Consider the following 24,507-nt stretch of genomic DNA (forward strand, 5'->3'; position numbering starts at 1 on the left):
TTCATATAAACTATGCAAATAAAAAAAATAAAAAAGTTCTATGGTATGAATTTTCTAAATGCATATCAAAAATGCACATTAGCAAAATTAAATTTCAAATTTTTTTTTCATTATAATCTATACATGGATTGGTGTGTGTGTGTGTGTGTGTGTGTGCAAGGGAGTAAAGAACAGATATTTGGCTTAAAAAGGAGAGTGAGGGATACATTTATATTTTCTATGTAAGGTTGTAAACCTATCTCAGCCACTGTGTATTAGAAAAATTGGGGGTGGGGGGGGAAGAGCTAAACGATAGCTAATCAAGAAATCTTGGTGTCTAGAGAACAAAATAGAACTTTTCAAATAATTGTAGACTTCCAGTATGTAGGTAGTGGTCTCATACTTGGGATTGAAATTCAATCCCTGAATATTGCATTTGTTTCTGGTAGTTTTCCGACCGTTTGGAAAATGAGTTTCAAACAGAGAGCTGCGATTGACTTTTGTGTTAAACTTGGTAAAAGTTTTACCAAAACACATCAAATGCTTCAAAAAGCATACAGTAATAATTGCTTACCCCATACTCAAATTTACGAGTGATTTATGCGATTTCAAAATGGTTGTGAGATGCTTGAGGACAACAAAAAGCTGGAGTGAGCGAAATTAACATCCAAAAAATGCATGATTTCATCAAACAAAACCCAAAATCATCCTTGAAGATTGATTGAAGATGAATTGGGATTCCAAAATCAACTGTGCACAACATTTTGACCAAGAGTTTGGGCTTTTGTAAATTCAATTCAATTCGCGATTTGTTTCCCACAAGTTGACCGACAACCAAAAAATGTATTGAATTGAGCACTACAAGGACCTTATTAAAACTGCTCACAAGGACTCAAACTTCCTTGAAACAATCGTTACTGGTGACGAAACGTGGTGTTTTGAGTACGAGTCAAAAACAAAGTGCCAGAGTGCTGAGAGGAGACCACCAGAAGAGGGGCATCCGAAAAAAAGTCGCTTGGAGAAGTCAAAAGTAAAGATAATGCTGATTTGTTTCTATGATTCCAAGGGCATTATCCACAAAGAATTCGTTCCTCCTGGCCAAACAGTCAATGGTGAGTTTTATTTCGAAGTTTGAACTGACAACTCAACTCTGATTATTTGTTCAGGCACTAATCTGCTGTGTCCTAATTTAAATATTGAATTTCAATTTTATTTTAACAAGAAGATATTCAAATCATTTATTTCAATCAATATACTCTCCCTCCCTCTCCCCAGCTTCGATACAGCATTTGGCACAGTCAATTAATTCATTAAATGAGTTTTTTTATATCAGTTTTGGGATACTGTTGAGAGTCGTGGTTACTGCCGCTTGAAAGTTTTCAATGGTGTCGTATTGCTTTCCTTTCATCAGCAAATAAAGTCAGGGGAAGAGAAAGAAGTCACATGGTTTTTGTTCAAAACTGTCTCACAATGTTCGAACGATGAGATGGTGCATTATTGTGCAAAAGTGACCAGCTGCCTGAATCAAATCCTGATTCAGAATTTGATTCATCCTGAAAAAAAGTCTCCAAGCGACTTTTTTCGGATGCCCCCCCCTTCTGGTGGTCTCCATTCAGCACTCTGTTCATACTCAAAACACCACGTTTCGTCACTAGTAACGATCGTTTCAAGGAAGGTCGAGTCCTTACGAGTTTTAATGAGGTCCTTGCAGTGCTCAATTCGATACATTTTTTGGTTGTTGGTCAACTTGTGGGGAACAAATCGCAAATTGAATTGAATTTACGAAGGCCCAAACTCTTGATTTTGGAATGCCAATTCATCTTCAATCAATCTCATGGACAATTTCGGGTTTTGTTTGATGAAATCACATACTTTTTGGATGTTAACTTTCTCACTCCAGCTTTTTGTTGTCCTCAAGTGTCTCACGACCATTTTAAATCGCATAAACCACTCGTAAACTTGAGCATGGAGTAAGCATTTATCACCATATGCTTTTTGAAGCATTTGATGCATTTGATAAAACTTGTACCAAGTTTAACACAAAAGTCAATCGCAGCTCTCTGTTTGAAACTCATTTTCCGACCGTTCGTCAAAGCACACTGTCACTATAACTCAGCTTCTAATGAAACAGATGTCATTAACAGTTGACACAAATGATCCTTCAGCCACTAATGAAGGCTGTTGTTGCCGCTTTCAACAACAAAAAGATACAACAGGTTGCGCCATTAGTTTCTTCTGTTGTGTGTGTGTGTGTGTGTGTGTGTGTATATATATATATGTATATTACTAAATCACTTAAGGAATTGAACAACATAGATACGAATATAAATTAAATTACACTTTAATAAATATTTCCGTTATTTCGGCACCATCATGTTGCCATCTTCAAAAGGAACTTACAAAAAAAGGCACGTGCACGTAGGCAATACAACACAGTAACTGAGAATGAAGAGATGAAGCTATTGTTTTCCTAAAAGTCCTGATGGTGCCCTCTAAGGCTAAGTAATGCTTACATCTGCTTACTGCTGATGTAAGCATTACTTATATTCTGATGGTGCCCTCTAGCAGGCTAAATAATGCTTACATGAGCTTACTGCTGATGTAAGCCTCCCAAATTTGGGGCAGTCGCATACAACCAAATTTGTTGAGGTTTGGAGAGTTTCTTAGGGATGAGGCTGATTCCATAAATAGTCTTTCGAATTTGTATTTGCTATGGTGTATTACTGTTTTCTTCCACCGTGTTCTGTGGCATGTATCCAGAGCATGGTCTGCAAGACCAGAATGCCTGTACTTATGAAAACGGATGTAGTCCTTGAGTTCAGAAATTCTGATATTCGCTGTCCTGCCTATTTGGCCAAAGTAAGACAGTTTACAGCTGCAAGGGACCTGGTATACATCAGGTAGGTCTAGGGAAAGTGGTTGGTCTTTAGCGAGTGGCTAAGGGATGCCAATTTTCTGCATGGCCTGTAACAGGAGGTCAGGTCATTTTTTTTAAGATTTTGGTAATTTTTTCCGAGGTGCCTCGGATGTACGGAATGGTGATGGATTTAGAGTAATCGTTGTTGTGGAGGGGAAGAGGAGGAGGGCTGTGGTTTGTAGGTTTTAATATTTTTTGGATTTTTTTTGGGGGGGGGGTAGTCATTGGCTGAGAAAGTGTTGAGGATATGATTTAGTTCAGTGTTTAGGGCCATGTCGTTAGAACAGATTAGTTTAGCCCTGTTGTATAGTGTTTTTCACCACTCCATATTGTTGTGGGGGGGAGGATTGTTGGTGAATGTATCTGCCTGTATGGGTGGGTTTCTATAAACTGCAAAAACCAAGGTTCCATCAGGCTGGCGGGTGACTAGTGTGTCTAGGAAAGGGAGGCTGTTGTTTTCCTCTTTTTCTAGGGTGAACTTGATTCTGGGGTGTTGGTTGTTTAAGTGTGTTAAGAAAGAGAGGAGTGTTTCAGAGCCATGTGGCCAAATAGCGAACACATCATCAACGTAGCGAAGCCATATGGTTGGTTTTTTGTGGGACAGAGGCTAAGGCTTTTTTCTTCAAAGGTCTCCATAAAGAAATTGGCCAAGGGTGGGGAGAGTGGTGAACCCATGGCTGTCCCCTCGATTTGTTTGTAGAATTTTCCCTGCCAAATGAAATAGCCTGAGTTCATTGTGAACTGAAATAGGGCTGAGATATTGGGAGAAAATTTAGCTTGGATTAGCTCTAAAGTTTTCTTGAGTGGGACATTTGTGAAAAAGGAGGAGATGTCAAAGCTGACCATTATGTCAGTATGTTGGAGTGTAAGGTTTTCTATGCTGGCTTTTAAGTGGACTGAGTTTTTTATGTGTGATGGTGTGTTGCCAGTATAGTGGCACATTTTCTTTATGTATTTTTGGGAGTCCGTAAATACGAGGGGGGGGTATAGAGTTAAACGGCTTTAATCTGTTGGTAACTTCTACAGGCCAAGAAGTGACTTTCTTAAGGAGCCTGTGAAGTTTTCTAATTTGTGAGTTGGTGGGATTGTATTCGATAGGGAGGTAAGTAGCCTGATCTAATAGAAGAGCATTAAGCTTACTTACACAAAAAATGTAGTCTCCAAAAGGAGACTCCATTATTGTGTGTAGTCTCCTTTTGGTTAGGTACTACAGTTGCATTTCCCTTATCCACTTTGGTGATAACTAATTCTTTATTATTCCTCATTTCCTATAGAGCTTTATATTCCTTGTTGGATATGTTGGTTTTTGGTGGTCTTGCTTTGGAGAGGACACAAGCTACATCCAGTCTTACACTGTTGGCGAATTGATGTGGAAGGTGGTGGATTCTGCGTTCGATCTGGATCATAATATCCTCACTAGGTATTTTTCTGGGAGCAATGGCAAAGTTGTGGCCAAGTGAAAGTGCGTTGAGTGCTTCAGACTTCAGGATGACTGAAGAAAAGTTGATTACGGTGTTGGTAGGATGTTTTGGATTGACGGTAGAGCATATATATATATATATATATATATATATATGCGGGCGACCATCATTCTCTGAAGTGTTCTATGTCTAAGAGTGCTGGTTTGCCTGTTTTGAGGGCTAATAAACCTGAGTTTCTGGGAGAAAAACCCTCCATCTCCATATGAGACCGGCTAACCCACCTTTAGTCAAAAACACCTTGATAAAGATTCCTTCTGTCATAGAGGGGAATCAAACCCAAGTCTTTCCAACCAAAAGGCTTTGTCTATACCAGCTGAGCTATGGAGGCTCCATTTCATTCCTGAAATGGTGCACAAACTTGAATTTTCTATCCTTTGAACAAATAAACAATTAATTTTAGTACTGTTTTTATAGTTACCTATGACAATATTTTGTTAATGGTGTAGCTTTATGACTTTTGTTACTTTCGAGAGAATGTCCACTAAAAGTATGCAAATTCTTTAGAAATTCAAAAATTATTCTTTATAACACTTGACTCAAGCAAAAGAATAATTGATCAAATTAAAAATAATTTTTCTTGCTTTTTGATTTGCATACATATCAATTAAAGTGGAATCATTTAGAGTGAGAGTGACTTTTTAACTGAAATCACTGAAAAGTTGACCAATCACTTTTGTATCATTGTTGGGTAAGTAGGTTTTGATAAACTGAGTTTAGTTACTTGATACTAATAACTTTTACAGCTGTATATTTGCAGATATTTTCATTTCTATGTGATGGTTTAAACCATATAAACTCTGTTATCTTGCTTCCAGAAGCAAGATAACAGTAGTGAATGCTAGTGACAAAAGGCACAAAACTGGAATTTACTTGAATTGAGTGAAGGTAAACAAAATATGAATGGCTGGAAGAAAGATAACAGAAAACAGAAATGCGACAAGATAAAGTGAAAGTTGAGGAAAATGGCCAGGTGGACATAACAGGAGAAGTAACATGTTTACGGTGAGTCTTTCACAGGACAAAACATGATCTTGAATGATCGGAAAAGCATCTGCAAGCAGAAAAATTACATTGTTGGATAAAAATGGGAGTAATGGTACTGGATAAAGGTAATGGGTTTACAGTGATACTGCTGGAGCTGGCTAAAGCCTTTGATAGGATACCACATGGAATTCTAATCCGTAAACTACAACATATGGGAATGGATATAGGGTTGGTGAGATGGATAGGTGGGTGGTTGATGGAGAGATATCAGAGAATAGTTTGTTCAGGAGTAGAGTCCAAAAGACCGCCTGTGACTAGTGGTGTGCTGCAGGGTTCTGTTCTTGGACCACTGCTGTTTAATTTGTTCATTAACGATATAAGGAAGGATCTAAAAGGAACAGTTCATTTGTTTGCTGATGATGCAAAGTTGGGTAGGACAATAGTGAATGCAGAAGATGTCAAAATCTTGCAGGATGATTTGGATAGATTGGAGTTCTGGGCTAAGGAGAATAGATGTCAATTTAATGTGACAAAATGTAAGGTTATGCATTTTGGGATGAAAAGATTAGTATACCACATTGGTGGAACTGTATGCCACCAATGTGGTATACTTTTAGCTCCCTGTCCACCAACAATCCCAGGGACTTGGGAGTGTTGGTGGATAAGGAGCTGAAATTTAGGAGGCACATTGCAAAAGTGGCTAAATCAGTTCATCAACTCACTTGGTTGTCGAAAAATACTTTGACGAGCAGAGACAAGCAAGTTATTGTTCCTCTGTACCGAGCCTTGATAAGACCTCATCTCAACTACTGTGTCCAGATTTGGTCACCTAGGTTTCTTCTTGATGGGGAGGAGGTGGAGAGGATCCAGAGACAAGTGACCAAGATGATAGCAGGTCTATGGAATGAACCTTATGAGAACAGGTTGAAGATTTGTGGGTTGCAGAAATTGGTTGATAGGCAGAAAAGGGGAGATATGATTGAGACATTCAAATTGCTGAAGGGTTTCTATAGGATTAATTCAGAGGATATTTTTGAGATCAGGACTTGTAGTGGGAGGACTAGGGGACATCTATGGAAGCTGGGCATGAGTGTTGTTAGTAAGGGTGTTAGAGCTGGGTTCTTTACTTTAAGAGTGGTAAATGAGTGGAATAAGCTGACAGAGTCTGTTGTGAGTGCTATGGCAGTGAGTGAGTTCAAGGCAAGGTACGATAGATACTGTGAGAATGTCGAATAGTTGTGTGGACATGATGTTTAGGGCCTCCCTCGATGAGTGTAAGGACTCCCTGGAGTCGCCCGTAATAATAATAATAATAATAATAATACTAGAGGGATGGGACAGGTTCAAGTAGGAGAGAGCTTTTCAATGAGAGTCTGACCATGGGAAAGGCATCCAACAAGTGGAAGAAGGGTAAGATAGTGCCATTGTATATGGGTGGTAATAGAATGGAAGTGTCACTATAGACTAACTTGTATTTCATCAGTAGTTGTTGAGATTTTGGAAAAATTAGTGAGGGATCATTTACAGTATGGGAAGATGAGAGTTATATTATCTGTAAGAGTCAGCATGGATTTGTTAAGGGATGCTCTTGTTTGAATAATCTGATTGCCTTTTATAATAAATTGACAAGATCGGTTGATGAGGGAAAGCATATTCTGCTATTTCCTCAAATTTTGCAAAGGCATTTGACAGGGTGCCATATCATAAGCTGATGTTTAAGTTCCAGCACATAGGTTTGGATGGCAGGTTAGTGAATTGGATTGGAGATTGGCTGTCTGATAGGTATCAGAGAGCTGTATGAGGGAGCTGTATAAGGGTGTTAATAGAATGGAAGTGTCGAACTATAGACTAGCTTGTATTTTATAAGTAGTTGTTAAGATTTTGGAAAGATTAGTGAGGGAACATTTACATCATGGGAAGATGAGAGGTATATTATCTGTAAGAGTTAGCAAGGATTTGTTACCACTTTGTTACTATCAAGGATGCAGAAGGTTACAATAGGGCTCATTACTCTAATCTTTATTGTTTAACTTTTATATCTTTATATCAATGACACTGTCAACAGGCTGAAGGGGAGATATCCAATTATTATTATTATTATTATTAAACAAGACCTCATGGAGTCAAAGACTCATCTAGGAGGTCCTTTTATCTCACACACATCTCATCATACCGGGTCTTAAACACATTCAAACTCCTTGCAGACACCACACTCTCAGGCAAGGCATTCCAATCATTCACAACTCTGCACGAAAAAAACCTGCCTCTCACTCCCCTACTCACACCCTCTTTATACAGTTTCCAGGGATGACCTCTGGTTCTCCCCTGATCTCCCACTATTCGCTGTAGAACTTCTCCACCATTGATCCTATAGCAACCCCTTACCAACTTGTAGGTCTCTATCATATCTCCCCTCTTCCTTCTCTCCACTAGTCTCTGCAAATTACATCTTTTCAATCTTTCCTCATACTCGACATTCCAGAGGTCAGAAACTACCTTAGTCAGTCGCCTTTGGACCCTTTCCAACATCTCCTCATCCTTCTGAAAACCAGGTGACCAAATCTGGGCACAATAGTCCATGTGTGGCCTAATCAAAGCCTTATACAATGGAACAAGAATCTCCCTACTTCTACACGTCAGTGTCCTCCTCATCATTCCCAGAAGTCTTTGTGTTGTCTTCACAATTTTGGCGATGTGACCCCTAAATTTTAGATCCTTATCCACTATCACTCCCAGATCTCTTATTTCCTCTACTTCCAACAATATATTCTTACCAAGCATAAATTCTGCATCCCATCTTTGTTTTCCAAATTTTAAAACCTTACATTTTGCAACATTGAACTCACACCCCCATTTGCTTGCCCAATCACTCAATTTATTCAAGTCTTCTTGCAAGGCCACAACATCTTCACTACTCTTTATGGTTCTTCCCAACTTTGCATCATCTGCAAACAACTGAATATCTCCATCCAAATCTTCGCCAATATCATTAATATACAAGTTAAATAGTAATGGCCCTAAAACAGATCCCTGAGGCACTCCACTAGTGACTTTCCTTTTCCTGGATATTGCACCCCCATACACAACTTGTTGATACCTATCAGATAGCCAGTCTCCAATCCAATGCACTAATCTAATATCCAACCCCATCTGCTCTAGTTTGACTGTCAACTTATCATGAGGCACTCTATCAAAAGCTTTTGCGAAATCCAAGTATATTACTGTGTATCCTTCTCCTCTGTCCAAGGAAGCAGTCACTTTATTGTAATAAGTAAGTAGATTACTAAAACACGACCTCCCTTTAGCAAATCCATGCTGTCCATCAAAGATTATACCATTGTTGTCAACCCAACTCTGGATTCTAGCTCTCACAAGCTTCTCCAACAACTTAACCACAACACCCGACACACAGATAGGCCTATAGTTTGATGCTTGAGTTCGATCACCTCCTTTATGAAGTGGCACAATCTTGCCCTCCTTCCACTCTTTAGGGACTTGACCAAGTGCAAGACTCATATTAAAAAAATATGTCAAGGCAGGTGTCAACTCTCTGGCACATTCCTTCAGAATACGCGGTGATATATTATCAAGTCCCACAGCCTTATTTACATCTAGTTTACTCAACTCCCCAAACACCTCTTGCTCACTTACAGTCAGTCTCTCCTCCCCATCATCAACTGCTCTTAATCTCTCCATGAATTCACATTCACAAGATTGAAAGATCTTTATGAACTGCTCATTAAGTATCTCCACCACACATTCTGCAACAGCTGTCTTTATACCATTTCCTCCAATCAATGTCATCCTTCCATAATCATTCTTTCTTTTGCTGGCTACATATCGAAAGAACTCCCTAGGATTCTTTTTAGCTTCATTAGCTAACTGCTGTTCATACCTCTCTTTAGCTACTCTCACCAACCAAGTCACTCTCCTTGCCTGGTCTTTGTAGAACTCATGAAATTGGTTACTTCCACTTCTCTTATGCTGCCTCCACAATGCCCTTTTTCTCTGTATTGCATGCTTAATCTCTTTATTCATCCATCTCACACCTAACTTATTTAACCTTCTCACCCGTGGTATACATTTAGACATTGCATCCACTAAATATTTTTTGAAAATCCCCCAAGCTGCATTGATCTCTTTTCCAGCTAACTCCTCATTCCATGCTACACCTGCAAGCTGTCTCCTGAGCTCTTCATAATCACCCCCCTTGTAGTTCCACATATACCCTTTTTTCACAGGGGTCCTTGCACTGCTGGCAACCACCCAAGTAATCACCTCATGGTCACTTTCACCAATTGGTGGATGATTTGATACCTCATTGATAATTACATCCTCCGATGAGATGACCAAATCCAAGACCCTTAATCCTCTTGTGCCCTCTGTTACATACTGTCTGAGGTAGTTATCCCTCAAAAACTCAAGAAACTCATTTTCTTTACTTCCAGTTGCTATCTCTTCATTCCAGTCTATATTGCCATAATTAAAATCACCCATAATGATCACCCTTTTCTTATTTGCTTGGCTTATTTGACTATACATTTCACTATCACCACCATCCACATTACCAGGTCTATAACAACATCCCACCAAGTATTTGATTCTATTCACCTCTATCTCACACCATACTGCCTCAAAACCACTGGCCCCATTTCCCCCTTGCATCTCTACCTTGTATGGACATAACTCTTTCTCTATCATCAATAGCACTCCCCCTCCCTTTTTACCCCTTCTATCCTCACGAAACACATCATACCTTTCCATCTCTATTCCTGTCAGGATGTCATCCTCATCTAACCATGTCTCACTTATTCCGACAATCTCTGGGTGCACAGACGCAATTAGTGCAACCATTTCATCCGCCTTGTTTCTTATACTTCTAGCATTGGTATACAAACACAACAACTCATTTCTGGATCTACAGCTGGTTCCACTGATACCACTCACTCGATGTGATCTCTCCATGCTGGACTGGGGCCATTTCCCTTTCTGCTTCTTCATTTTAGAACCCTTTGCAATTCCATCTGTTTCCTTTTGATCCCTGATCATCCCATTACTTTCCTGCCTACACATTCTCTCACCTCCTCTTGGAGCATCCACCTTTCTCACGCTGTGTATCCCTGTCCACCCTGAGCCTCCCCGTTTCCCTGCTCGTCTTGCACACCCATTCTCTCATTATCTATACTCATACCACTCACTTCCACATTCATTTCCACTCCTTCAATCTCTCCTGTCTTACTCTCCTGCTCTTCCACATCACTCCCCTCTTGATCTGATTCATTCTCTCTATTCACTTCTCTACCTTCCAGCAGCAGTCTCTCCAAGCGACTCACACCATAACCACTCAAATGCAGTCCATCGCTCCCATACAGCTCACTTCGTCCCTCAAACTCATTCCACACATTAACAAACTGTACTCCCATCTCCTCACACATTTCAGCCAGAATATCATTCATAATCCTTGCTCTCCGCAAGTTTGTTTGCCAATGATGTGAAGATGGAAAGGATTATTAGTAATAGTGCAGATGCGGCAGCCCTGCAAGAGGATTTGAATAAACTAGACAGATGGGCAATTGAATGGAAGTATCAGTTCAATTCAGCTAAATGTAAAGTCTTGAAGTTTGGGCTACATCAATGGGAAGCTGCATAATATGTTGAAAGAACACTACTAGAGGAAGTGGAGTAGAAGGGATTTGGGGGTGATGATTGATAGAAACCTGAAATTCAAGGAACATATTGCAATGGTTGTAAAGATAACCTAAAGGACTGCTGCAATACCGAGAAGGACACTTACCTGTAGAGATAAAAGAGTTTTGATTCCATTGTATAAAGCCCTGATGAGATTACATCTGGACTATTGTGCTTAAATTTGGTCCCTAGGATCTGAAGGGAATAAATTAACTTTGAAAAGAGTGCTGAGGTACATGATATCAGGAATGTACAATGTTAGTTATGTGGATGAACTAAGGGAATATGGATTGCAAAGTTTGGTAGATAGAAGGAGAGGTGACATGATTGAGACATTTAAAATGTTGAGAGATACGAGGGTGGTCAGAAAAGTTCTCAGCCTCGACCATAGATAGCAACACTATTAGCAAGATTTTTTTCTAAGTTGGTACATCTGTCATAAGCATCCACGTGAAATTGCAAGTCATTCTACCAAGTAGTTTGTTTTATACAGCTGTCGGAAGCAAAAGTGTTGTCTATATTCCCTTGAAATGAAATGGATAAAATCAAGTATCATGAAGTTATAAAATTTTTTTAAAAGGAGGTTTAACACCAAAAGAAATTCCTTCGAGGTTCATAAAAATGTGTGGGCACTCTTTTCCTTCATTTTCAATGATTAAGAAATGGGCTGCTGAAAAGTGTAACACCACCAGAAATCATTGATCAAGTGCACGATATGGTACTGGATGAATGGCAAGTCAAAATGTGTGAAATTACTGAGACTCTTATAGGCATTTCAAAAGAATGTATAGGATATATTTTGTATGAAGAAATGCAAATGAAAAAGCTTTGTGTAAGATGGGTGCCGTGCTTGCTCATAGCAGATCAAAAACACACTCGCATGAAAATCTCTGAACAGTGCTTGGAGCATTTTAGTAAGGAATAAAACTGATTTTGTGCATTGTTTTATTACTATAGATGAGACTTGGATTCACCATTATACACCAGAATCCAAACAGCAGTCAAAACAGTGGACAGAAGCCAGTTGTTTAGTGCCAAAGAAGATAAAGTTGGTTCCATCAGCAGGAAAGGTCATGGTATCGGTGTTTTGGGATGCTAAAGGTATTCTGTATATTAATTATCTTGAAAAGGATAAAATAATAACTAAGGAATATTATTCCAATCTTTTAACCAGACTAGATGAAGAAATTCGTGAGAAAAGACCCATTTGCAGAAGAAAAAATTCATCTTTTATCAGGACAATACACACAAAGGTATTTTGACAATGGGAAAATTAAGGGATCTTCATTATGAATTGTTGGAACATCCACCCTATTCCCCAGATTTGGCCACCTCTGACTTCTATCTCTTCCCAAAACTAAAACTCTTGCTCGCTGGTCAGCGTTTTTCTTTGAATCAAGAGGTGATTGCAGCTGATCTAGATCAGCTGCAATCGGCTGCAAAATGATCTAGATCATGGGTCGGCAACTGGTGGCCCAAACATGCATTTTTGGCAGCCCATAAAAGGTTGACCATACTTACGCATGCGGCCTGTAAAATTTTATCATCCAGAAAAGAAGTTATGGACATTTCAAGAGGATGTTATCTACTACTCAAGTGTTAGATGGTTAAGTAGGTGCTGTGCTAAAAAGACTTTTTTTTTATTTACATGAAGAAATAGATATTTTCATGACGAACAAGAAAATACTATCCCACAACTATTGGATAAAAAATGGATTATGTCTCTTGCATTTATGGTAGACATTACAACTACCTTAATGAACTTAATTTGAACCTGCAGGGCCAAGGTATATTACTAGCAGAACTGTTTTTTTTAAATAAAAGTGTTTGAAGGCAAGCTATGTCTGTTGAAGAAATATATTATTATTATTATTTATTATTATTATTATTATTATTATGTGACATCTCCAGGGAGTCCAAAGACTCATCGAGGGAGAGTGTGTCAACAGCATCGAATGATTTACACCCTTCCAACTGCTAACTGCGCTCAAACCTGCTTAACTTCTTGCTGAGCCATTAGTAGCAGAGGCTCTACCAATCAACCAACCTTTGCTGGCTAATATGATGGAAGAAAATCTAAATCATTATATATGTTGCAAATCTGCATCTACAGTTGGATGGAAAATACAAAAGGAAACGTTTGTTGATATTATTGAAGATTTGCAAACAATTTTCAATAAGATTTGTTGATTTTCAAAAAATAGCATCGAAATGCTATTATTTTTGAACCTTTTAATGTCACATTGATGATCTACCAAACTAACTACAGATGGAAGTTTTGGGATTGCAATATAATCAAACATTAAAGAATGCATTTTCATTAGAAAATATCTAAAAAATTTATTGATTCTTACCAAAAATTTTTGAAGGATTAATCAGTTTTGCAAAAGAAGATGATAGATGCATTTGGAAGCACATACATTTGTGAACAAGCATTTACTGGCATGAGTTTTAGAAAAAATAATTTTTTTTCTCGACTGATCATTTGAACAAAATGCACATTAAGCAGGGAGACACACATATCATATCATGATACATAAACTATATTACTTTGTTTTTATGTGATAATAATTTTTCATTGAGTTTCATTTCATGATTATTTTATATCTCGTACTTGAAATATTTCTGTTTTTTTTTTTTTAAAGATTGATAAATTAAAAATTGATAACTTAAGTATTTTGTTCAATCACTATTTTCTCTTAATTAAATGCTTGTGGCCCGATTATTAAAAATAAAAGTTGACCGTTGTCCACAAGTGTGAAAAGGTTGCCAATCTTTGATTTACACACTCAGATGAGTTAGCAGGCCCTTGGAAGACAGAATTATAAGAATGTATTTGAGGCATGACAAATAATGGATAGACAAACTGAGAAGGAAAAGTGATGGCAGCAAACTAGAAATTAATTAATAGTGAGCTGATTTCTTAACAGTGTTAGACAACTATAATATCAGAGTTTCCCAAAGCTCGGTCAGTTTCTATGAAGCGGTTTTGGCTGGAAATAACAATAGTTTGAATTCTGTCTATAGTGTGAAGAACTTTTATCAGGGTTTTTCAATTAAAGGTGAGTTAGCCAGTCTTATATAGAAGTGGATGGTTTTTCTCCCAGAAACTTGTGTTTTTCATCCCTCAAAACAGGCAAACTCTCTCCATTAAACTGCCTAAAATCCCTAATTAGGGACCCAACCTGTCTATGGATGGACAAGAGTTGGATGGATTGAATTTAAGTACACAGGATATTGTGATATCCTGTGTACCTGTGTACTTGAAGGTATATGACATAAAATGATAGCAGAATTTTCATTTCACAACATGAAAAATAGAATCAAGAATGTCCACAAACACACACAAAAAAAAATTAAACTTCAACTTACAGGCTTTGGTATTCCACAAGTGATTTCTGGAAACTGAAAGGCATTAATTTTTTTGAAAAGTTTCCTTCGACGATGGGCCCTAAATAATGATAAAATAAAGCATAGCTGCATTTTTCTATATAATGAGATAGTTATACATAGGAGAATCAATCAATATATTAAATTAATTTTTATGAGGAATTTAAAGAACATTCTCGAATATTAAATAATAAACAAAATTAATTTTTATGTAATTATCAAATATTGGGCATGAAGAATACAGAATGCTTGCCAGGAGGGTGATAAGTATTGATAACACGAAGAGAAGGAAACATCACAAGGGAGGCAGGATACTGAATTAAACCACTCTCACCATTCATGCCATTTAATTATTACCAAAAAAATAAGCTAGTTTACTGTATTCTAAAGACATCTACACATTTTATGAGGAAAGCACCACTGAAACTAAGTTATCAGGAGGGAAACTCTTCCTTAATAAAAAAAAAGCATCGTTAACAGACCATTATGGAGTCAGAGACTTATAGTAAATGGAATAACTCAAAGAGTGACATATTTACATGTGGCACCTGAAACTCATTCACACTCTCTGTGTTCATCATATTCTGGCAATGTCTTATTCACCATGTTCCAACAACATTTCAATTGATCTTCTCCTACCTCTCTCCCTTCATGCTATGAAGAATCCTTTCTTCAATTTATAAGTCTCCACTGTATATATATATTACTACTCCTCTATCAACCAAATGCTAATAATGCATCTCTTTCCATGGAACATTTACCTTAGAGTCTGAAGACTCTAAGGAGATGTTCATGTAATAATTATAATAATCTCCAAACACTGTAAAGTTTTCTCATTAGAGAATATCAGGCCAGATGTGCTTTGATCAAGGCTTGGTATAACAGAGAAATTATATCCTTCTCTCTACTTGGTGGTGTCCTGCTTATTACAGCAATAACTACTATTTGATCTTTGCTGCTTTTTAAATATGATCATTGTTGACAGTCACTACCTGATGCTTAATCTTATACCAAATGAGTAAAGTTTCACTAATACAGTGCGCAGTATTACACTACTGTGCTTCAAAATAATGTTTCATTAATGATAATGAAACATCAATTCCACTTCTTGCCTACAAAAGCTACCAGTCTATTTATTATTATTATTTAGGCTTCCAAGGAGTCAAAAGACTCAGCAGGAGGTCCTTCCTAGGAAACACATCTATCAAGACTCATCGAGGGAGGTCCCTCCTAGGAAACAAAGTCCATCATACCACTCCTTAAACGCACTGACCGTTCTTGCTCTCACCACTCTATCAGGCAATGCATTGCATTCCACAGTTCAACCACTCTCCATGCAAAGAAACCACTCCTCACCCTCTTGCTCACAGTTTCCTTTTGTAACTTCCAGGGATGGCCACTTGTCATCACTCCTTCCTGCTGTTCAACAAAAAGAAAGAACTCCCCAGTGTCAACCCTATAACCACCTCTCAACAATTTAAAAGTCTCAATCATATCACCTCTCCTTCTTCTATCCACCAAACTCTGCAGTCCACATTCCCTCAGTCGATCCTCATAACTAATATTGTACAGTCCTGAAACTGTCTTTGTTATCCAGCTTTGTCATCACTCCTTCCTGCTGTTCAACAAAAAGAAAGAACTCCCCTGTGTCAACCCTATAACCACCTCTCAACAGTTAATTTATCCCCTTCAAGTATTGGGGACCAAATCTGAGAACAATAGTCAAAGTGTAGTCTGATCAGGATCTTATACAATGGAATGATAACTCTTTTATCTCTGCAGATCAGCATCCTTCTCATTATTGCAGCAATCCTCTGTGTTACCTTCACCACATTTGCAATATGTCCCCTGAATTTCAGGTTTAAATTTTTATCAATCATCAACTCCAGATCTCTCTCTCTTGTCTGCCCTACTTCCTCCAGTACAGCTCCTCCAATAGAGTATGCAGCATCCCATCGATGTGTCCCAAACCGCAAGACCTTACATTTTGCTGCATTAAACATCCATTTGCCCATCTGTCTAGATTATTCAAATTTTCCTGCAGAACTACCACATCTGCACTATTACTTATAACCCCCAGCTTCACATCATCCACAAACAACTGAATATCTCCCTGCAATCCACTGACACTGTCATTGATATAAAGGTTAAACAATACAGGTCCCAGTACTGAGCCCTGTGGGACCCCACTTGTAACCCTCTGCCTCCTTGAAACTGCTCCACCATACACAACTCTCTGATACCTATCAGACAGCCAATCCTGAATCCAGTTGACCAAACTGACATCCAAACCCATGTGCTGCAACTTAATTATCAGCTTATCATGTGTAACCCTGTTAAATGCTTTTGCTAAATCCAAGAAAATAGCAGTATATGCCTTTCCCTCATCTACTGCTCTTGTAACTTTATTATAAAAGACTAGCATATTACTAAAACAAGAGCACATATTATTAAAACAAAACTTATAATGCTCCTCCTCCTCATCATCATCATCAGCGGCAAAGACCACCCAAATATTCCCATCAAGTTATTATTATTATTTCTCAAACCTCGCTATGACAGTCAAAGGCTCATAAGGAGAAACATTTCAATAGACAACAAAATTTTGCAAAGGTCATGCCCCCCCCACCTCTGCAGATTAATTTAGTCATTTCTTATAGATTTCAAGGTGCTGAACATGAAAATGCAAAATTGGCTATGGTTTGTGAGAGATCTGCAATAGTTTCTTATATAAAAGAGTGATATATACTTATCACATATACTGGTAAATGTTCACTTCTATATTCAATGTTGCTTTGCCTATTGCCTCTATAGCTGCTCAGGATCATCTCTAGCAAGTGTCCAACAATAGTCAGCCAACATGGAAGTGGAACAATTTCCCTGGTATCATTTCTCCATTGTTGCAATTTCCTGATGGAAAACAATCACTGTCTCATCACTGACCATGCTGCAGTTGTCTTGAAAGAAATCCAAGTGGGAACAAAGCAAGTGTATTTTTAAGGACATATTGCAGTCAAGTTTGTGATACAGAGACAACAAGTCCTCAAGTACCAGTTCCTTGTAGTTGTAGTGTCTATCCATCTCCACCAAATTCATTCTTTTTGAATGAATTTGGTGGAGATGGATAGATAGACAAGGGAGGAAAAAGGTAGAGGAAAAAGTTAAAAAATAAAAAAAAATGCTAGAGGATTTGATGATTTGCAAAGTAAAAAGCAAAGATGTCTTTAAAGAATGTTTAAAGAAACTCAGAAAATCAAGGGAAAAAATATCTTAAAAAATAAATTAAAAAGCTTAAAAAATATCCCTCTGTTTGTACACCAATGCCAGAAGTATAAAGAATAAGCAGAAAAGTTTATAGCATTGGTTATTGTGGTCAAAGCTTCAGATAATAGGCATAACAGAAACGTGGTTGACTGTTAATGATATCTTGTTTGGAATTGAAGTTAATGGGTATAGTATTTTTACTATACCCATTTACAAATTATAAAAAAAAAAAAAGAAGCGGTGTATTACTGATGATAGCAAACAAGTTGTGTTCATATAAGTTTTGGGAACCAGGAGGTAATAGTGAGAGTTATTTTGAAAATGTCTGTAAATTAAACATACGAGTGATCTGTTACAGACCTGGGAATAATGAATGAAATGAGAAAGAAATTTTTAGTTTAGCTAGTGAAAAAAGTGTTATGGGCGATTTCAATCTTTGAAATATAAATTTGAAAGAAGAAATAGCTTATGGGAGAAAAGAAAGACTATTTCTTGAGTTCTTATGGTAGCACTATCTCAATCTCATACAGATAGTGATGGAGGGTACTCATGGGTAAAATGTATCAGATTTAGTAATAATGTCAGATAACATAACTACCAACAACAAATCAACATTATCACCAATTGGTGATAATGATCATGTAGTTCTGACATGGAAAGCAAAGGATACTTGTGGAACTATTATTATTATTATTACGGGCAACTCCAAGGAGTCATTAGACTCATCGAGGGAGGCCCCAAATCATATTCATCACAACTATTCGACAATCATACAGTATCTATCATACCTCGCCTTAAACTCATTCACTGTCACAGCATCCACCACAGACTCTGGCAGCCCATTCCACTCATTCACCACTCTAAAAGTAAAGAACCCAGCTCTAACACCTTTACTAACCACACTTTTGCCCAGTTTCCATGGATGTCCCCTAGTCTTCCCAAAACCAGCCCTGTTCTCAAAAATATCTTCTGAATTAATTTTATAGAAACCCTTCAGTAATTTGAATGTCTCAATCATATCTTCCCTCCTCTGCCTATCAACCAATTTTTGCAACCCACAAATCCTCAACCTGTTCTCATAAGGTTCATTCCACAGACCTGCTATCATCTTGGTCACTCGCCTATGGATCCTCTCAACCTCCTCCCCATCAAGAAGAAACCTAGGTGACCAAATCTGGGCACAGTAGTCGAAATGGGGTCTTATCAAGGCTCGATACAGAGGAACAATAACCTTCTTGTCAACGTATTCTTCAGCAACCAAGTGATTCGATGAGCTGATTTGGCCACTTTTGCAATGTGCCCCCTAAACTTCAACTCCTTATCCACCAACACTCCTAAATCTCGTGCCTCATCAATTTCCTGGAGTACAGTTCCACCAATGTAGTAAACTGCTGCTAATCTTTTCACCCCAAAATGTATAACCTTACATTTTGCCACATTAAATTGATATCCATTCTCCTTAGCCCAGACCTCCAATCTATCCAAATCATCCTGCAAGATTTTGACATCTTCTGCATTCACTATTGCCCTACCCAACTTTGCATCATCCGCAAACAAATGAACTGTTCCTCTCAGATCCTTTCCTATATCATTAATGAACAAATTAAACAGCAGTGGTCCAAGAACAGATCCTTGTGGCACACCACTAGTCACAGGCCGTCTTGTGGACTCTACTCTTGAATAAACCACTCTCTGATATCTCTCCTTCAACCACCCTCCTATCCATCTCACCAACCCTATATCCATACGCTGCAATTTACTGATTAGAATTCCATGTGGTATCCTGTCAAAGGCCTTAGCAAGGTCCAGTAGAATCACTGTAAACCCATTACCCTAATCCAGTTCAGCTGTCACTGTGTTTTAATATGTGAGCAAGTTACTGAGGCATGACCTACCCTTCACAAAACCATGCTGTCCCCGATACAGTATCCCATTTTCTTCTATCCAATTTTGTATTTTCCTCTTACTATTTTCTCCAAGACCTTGATAATGATTCCTGTTATGCTGATTGACCGGTAATTTTCAACAGCAGCCTTGGAACCACCTTTATGCAGCGGAACTATTTTCTCCCTCTTTCCACCCCCTTGGGACTGACCCAGACCCAAGGCTCAAATTAAACAAAATGGTCAATGGCACTGACAATTCTTTAGCCGCTTCATGTACGACACAAGCTGGTATACCATCCAATCCCACAGATGTATTGACATTGAGGTTCTGTAATAGACTAGTTACCTCTATTTCATTCATCACAATTCCAGTATAAGCTGTTGGTTCTTCCATTCCTGCAATGTCACCACCTGGATGATATACTCTTGCAAAGTGCTTGCTCAGTAATTCCACTATATCGACTGATTCGGTTACCTCCCTACCCTCAGCATTTTTTAAGATCATTCTGCCATGAACATTTTTCCTTTTACTTGCAACATATTGAAAAAGCTGTTTGGGATTCTCTTTAGCCTGCATGGCCAATTTTCTTTCGTAATCCGCTTTTGCTTTTCTTACCGCCCTTGTTACCATCCTGGCCTGAGCTTTATACTGTTCCTGCACCTGCTGGTCACCTTTCTCCTTAAATTCCCTCCACAATTGTTTCTTTTTTTGCAGCTCAAGCTTAATAGTGTTATTCATCCATTTAACCCCTACTTGATTTATTATTCGGACTCTTGGTATACAGTCAACCATTGCCTCCTGCAAACACTTCTTAACCACCTCCCATGTGCTATCAACATCCAGCCATTATAGGGCAAGAGATTATGGAAAACTCAGAAAACAGCTTGAAGGAGTTCTATGGGATAAGGAACTTGAAGGAAAAGAGATTAATATGCCATGGATCATTATTAACCTCTCTACTGGCAATGGGGGATGAAATCGTGAGACCTAACTGCACTTCTTATCCATGTTATTCAATAGGTATTACAGAATCGTATCCAGATTTTGCTGGACATCCATAGACGCTATGGCTAGTTGGGGGTGTTAAAAAGTATTTATGATGGCAATAACAGACTGTGTGCCTAAATCAAAAAAGATTAATAAAATAGGTGTTAAATGGGTGAACACAGAAATTAAGCAGGAATTGCAAAAGAAGAGAAGATTACAGAGAAAATTCAACTTGAAATTCCAAAGTGAAGAGCTAAATGAAATCTATAAAGTACAGGTAAGAAGAGTGACAAATATAACCAGAAGGGCAAAATGAGATTAGGAGAGGAGACTAGCAAAACAAGATAAGCAAAATCCTGGGAAGTTTTTCCATTATGCAGCTAGCAAGAGAAAGATTGATTATGAGAGGATAACTCTGCTGGATCAAGATAGCACATCAAGATACTGCTTCCTTAGAATAGTATCATTGCTACCAGTATGAAAAACCTTAGTGATCATCTTGCTAAGGTTTTTCATACTGGTGGCAATGATACTATTCTAAGGAAGCAGTAAGTTAAGGAATTGATACTTCAACTCGGGTCCTTGAAAGTGAATGAGGTAGAAGTCTATAATTGTTGAAGTGATCTTGATGTGAATAAGGCTATAGGACTGGATGGGATTTCACCGCGTGTTGTGAAAGAATGTACTAAGGAACTGACACTTCCATTGACTTGGTTGTTTAATGAGTTTCATGTCTTCAACAATCCCTAATGAGCAGAAAAAGGGTAAGATTTTTCCATTGCATAAAGGTGGAAGCAAAACAGATGTTTCAAATTATAGACTTGTATTTAATTTGAAACATCTTAAAGTAGCTGACTTGAAGTAGCTGTTAAGGTTTCGGAGAGACTGGTTAGGAATAAAATATAGGATTGGGTAGATAAAGGAAAGATTCTGTACAGAGGTCAACACTGTTAAAGGGAGGTATTGTTCTAATTTAGTTACATTTCATAATAAGGTTAATACAGTTCTGTATTAACCTTATTATGAAATGTAACTGAAAAATCCAGAAGTATCACTGTATATGAATTATCCATATACAGTGATACTTCTGGATTTTTCTAAGGTGGCCTAGTTGGCTGAGTGGTGAGTATATCCACTCTTCAGCCAAAAGGCTGTGAGTTCGAATCGCACCATCCTCTGTGGAAATACTAGTGGTGATGGTGGTGGTGGCAGTGGGTGGTAGATGGCATTGGTGTAGTTATTATTATTCAGACCTCCATAGAGTCAAGAGACTCATCATGGGAGGAGGACCATCCTAGGAAACACAAAGTCTATCATACAACTCCTTGAACTCAGTGGCCGTTCTTGCTCTCACCACTCTATTAGGCAATGCATTCTACTGTTCAACCACCCTCCATGCAAAGAAACCACTCCTAACCCTCTTGCTCACAGCTTCCTTTCGTAACTTCCACGGATGGCCCCTTGTCATCACTCCTTCCAGCTGTTCCACCAGGTGAAAGAACTCCTCCAGTGTCAACTCTGTAACTGTCTCTCAACAACATTTTGTTTCTAAATTCCTATTTTAGCTATTCTTAATGTGTTAGCTTCATTCCATTCTTCCCTCTTTTTTTTTTATCCATATGTTTATGGGTTTCTATTGACATTCTTCATAAATCTTTTCATTTTTTACTTGACCAAATTTTGTTTTATTAATTATTTTTCTTAATATTTTGATTTTGCATGATGTATTTATCTGTTGTATTTTTGATGTTTCTGTTCTTGTTTCACATGCATAAATACTGGTCAGACTGATCTATACATTCTTTCTTTTGTTTAAATTCTTAGGGACTTACACTGATGAGTACAGGCATGGTAAACCCAAGATAGCTGAAGCTACTAGACCCAATCTTACTTCCTACAGTATACACTTGGTATTATATCTGTCGACTGGTCTTCTTATACCCCCCCCCCCCCCCTGCCAGTGCTATTAGAGCAATTCAAGGGCAAGTGGATGACTTTTTCATCTCAAACTGCAGTTTCCACTAACTACTAAAAAACGAGATAGCCTAGGTGGCAGCACCACCACTAGGATACCTATTGTGATGATAGTAACTATACATAAGGAAAGACATATTGCTTTCAAGTTTTAAAGAAAACTAAACTGGACAGAAAACATGAGAAAAGACTACAAATTGTTAACAAGTGAAAATGAAAACAGTAACAAACTTTGGAAAAAGAATAATGTGGTGAAATATGCTGCATGGAACATTATAAGCATAGAATATAAAGGAGAAGAATCAGATAAAATTTTAAATGAAGAAAACACAGAAATGACAGTTATAACAGAAACAAGAAAGAAACTTAAAGGAATAAAAGAAACAACTAATTATGATATCATATATAATGGAGTAGACAAACAAATATGTGCAAATGCTGGCATAATGTTTTGGATACATAACTCAATTAAAGAAAAATAACTCATTATATATACTGGAATGAAAGAATATTATAAGTCCTGGTTGGCCGAGTAGTTAGTATATCTGTTCTCCAGCCAAAAGGCTGCGGGTTCGAATCCGGCGTGGGCATAGATGTTTGTGGAAATACTACCGGTGGTGGTCGGCAGCAGATGGCGTTGGTGTAGTTGTGGTTAGTGAAAGTTGGTGGATTTGAGTGGTGGAGACGGAGAGTTGCAGAGTAGGTATCCTCCCTCGATGAGTCTTTGGACTCCCTGGAGGTGTCAAGTAATAATAATAATAATAATGTGCAATTAAAATTAAATAAAGCAAATTTAACAGTTATTGGCGTGTATTCCCCCAAAGAAGGAAAAGAAGAAGAAATTATGACTTTAACAAATAGTTACAAGGAATAAATTAAAATTTAAATAAAAAGAGAATACAATTATAGCTGAAGACCTTAATGCCAGAATAGGAATGAAAAAATTAATAATAATATAGACAATTTTGGAGGTCTGTGTAGCTCAGTGGAAGTGAAGTTTACACTTCTCAGCACTAGACTGCCCGAAGAAAGTCTGAGTCTGATTCTAGCCACTGACTGGAGGAACTTTTTCTAAGCCTTTTTTTTTTTACTAGATCCCAAGTAAGCCAATATCTGGCATGGGTTTTTTCCTCCTGGAAACTTGGGTTTTTTTGTCCTGTAAAGTCAAGAAAATTGACTACAGAACACACATTGTTTCAAACATTAAAAATACTGTGTTAAGTTTAGGGACCATGAGATTGTGGCACTTGTTAGCCGTCTCTAAATTAGTGATAGCTTTGTGCCAGCTATCTCTGATTGATTATCAGTGGAAATTGAACTGTCCACTCAGAGTAAAGTTAGATAGGGTTGAAACAGCCTCACCTACTCCCTATAAAGGAATAAAAGGCATTAGCTAATTTTTTTTTTTGAGACCTAACAGTAAACAAAAATGGAAATAATTTTTTACTGTTGAAATCATTGATTATATAATAATCTTGTGTAATACATAAGCAAGAATGTAGAAGCAAAAGTTAGTGATAAGGGACTGAAAGGAAGTATAAATGAGGAAACGGGAGTAAGGTCCAGCAGAATGAGACTATGGAAGTGACAAAGAGCAAAATTGTTGGAATTCAAGATTTGATGAAACAGTTACTGAAAATGAAAAATGAAATAAGGAATATTCAGATGATATTAGATGCATAGTGGAAACTAATGAAAGTGTGCAAAATAATAGAATGAAAGAAAAAAGGTAAAAGAGGTGATGAGTGATTTCAGGATAGCAGTGTATGGAAATTCCATTGTTAATGAGAGAATCCATAAGGTCTGCTCTCCAGGAGGGAGAATGAGCAAGATAATTCAGGTTTTGGACATGAGGAGAAAACAAGGAAGAAAATTAGTGGTGGTTGTGGGGATAAATGATTTAAGTGAACATAAGCAGTATGTAAGGGTGAATAGTCAGAATCATGAATGTTATGC

General features: G+C 37.8%; 1 protein-coding gene across 1 annotated transcript in view; it reads right to left on the reverse strand.

The window, feature by feature from the left end:
* LOC150100406 (uncharacterized) overlaps nucleotides 1-24,507 on the reverse strand; it is a 621,895-nt gene that overhangs the window by 49,456 nt on the left and 547,932 nt on the right. Inside the window, exon 35 of the mRNA XM_090402392.1 lies at nucleotides 14,422-14,500. Coding sequence (XP_090258518.1) covers nucleotides 14,422-14,500 — 79 coding nt within the window. The remainder of the gene's footprint in view (nucleotides 1-14,421; nucleotides 14,501-24,507) is intronic.

The sequence above is a fragment of the Typopeltis vanoorti genome, chromosome 13 (genome assembly GCF_054136105.1).
Source record: "Typopeltis vanoorti isolate ZY-2024b chromosome 13, IOZ_Tvanoo_1.0, whole genome shotgun sequence".
NCBI lineage: Eukaryota > Metazoa > Arthropoda > Arachnida > Uropygi > Thelyphonidae > Typopeltis > Typopeltis vanoorti.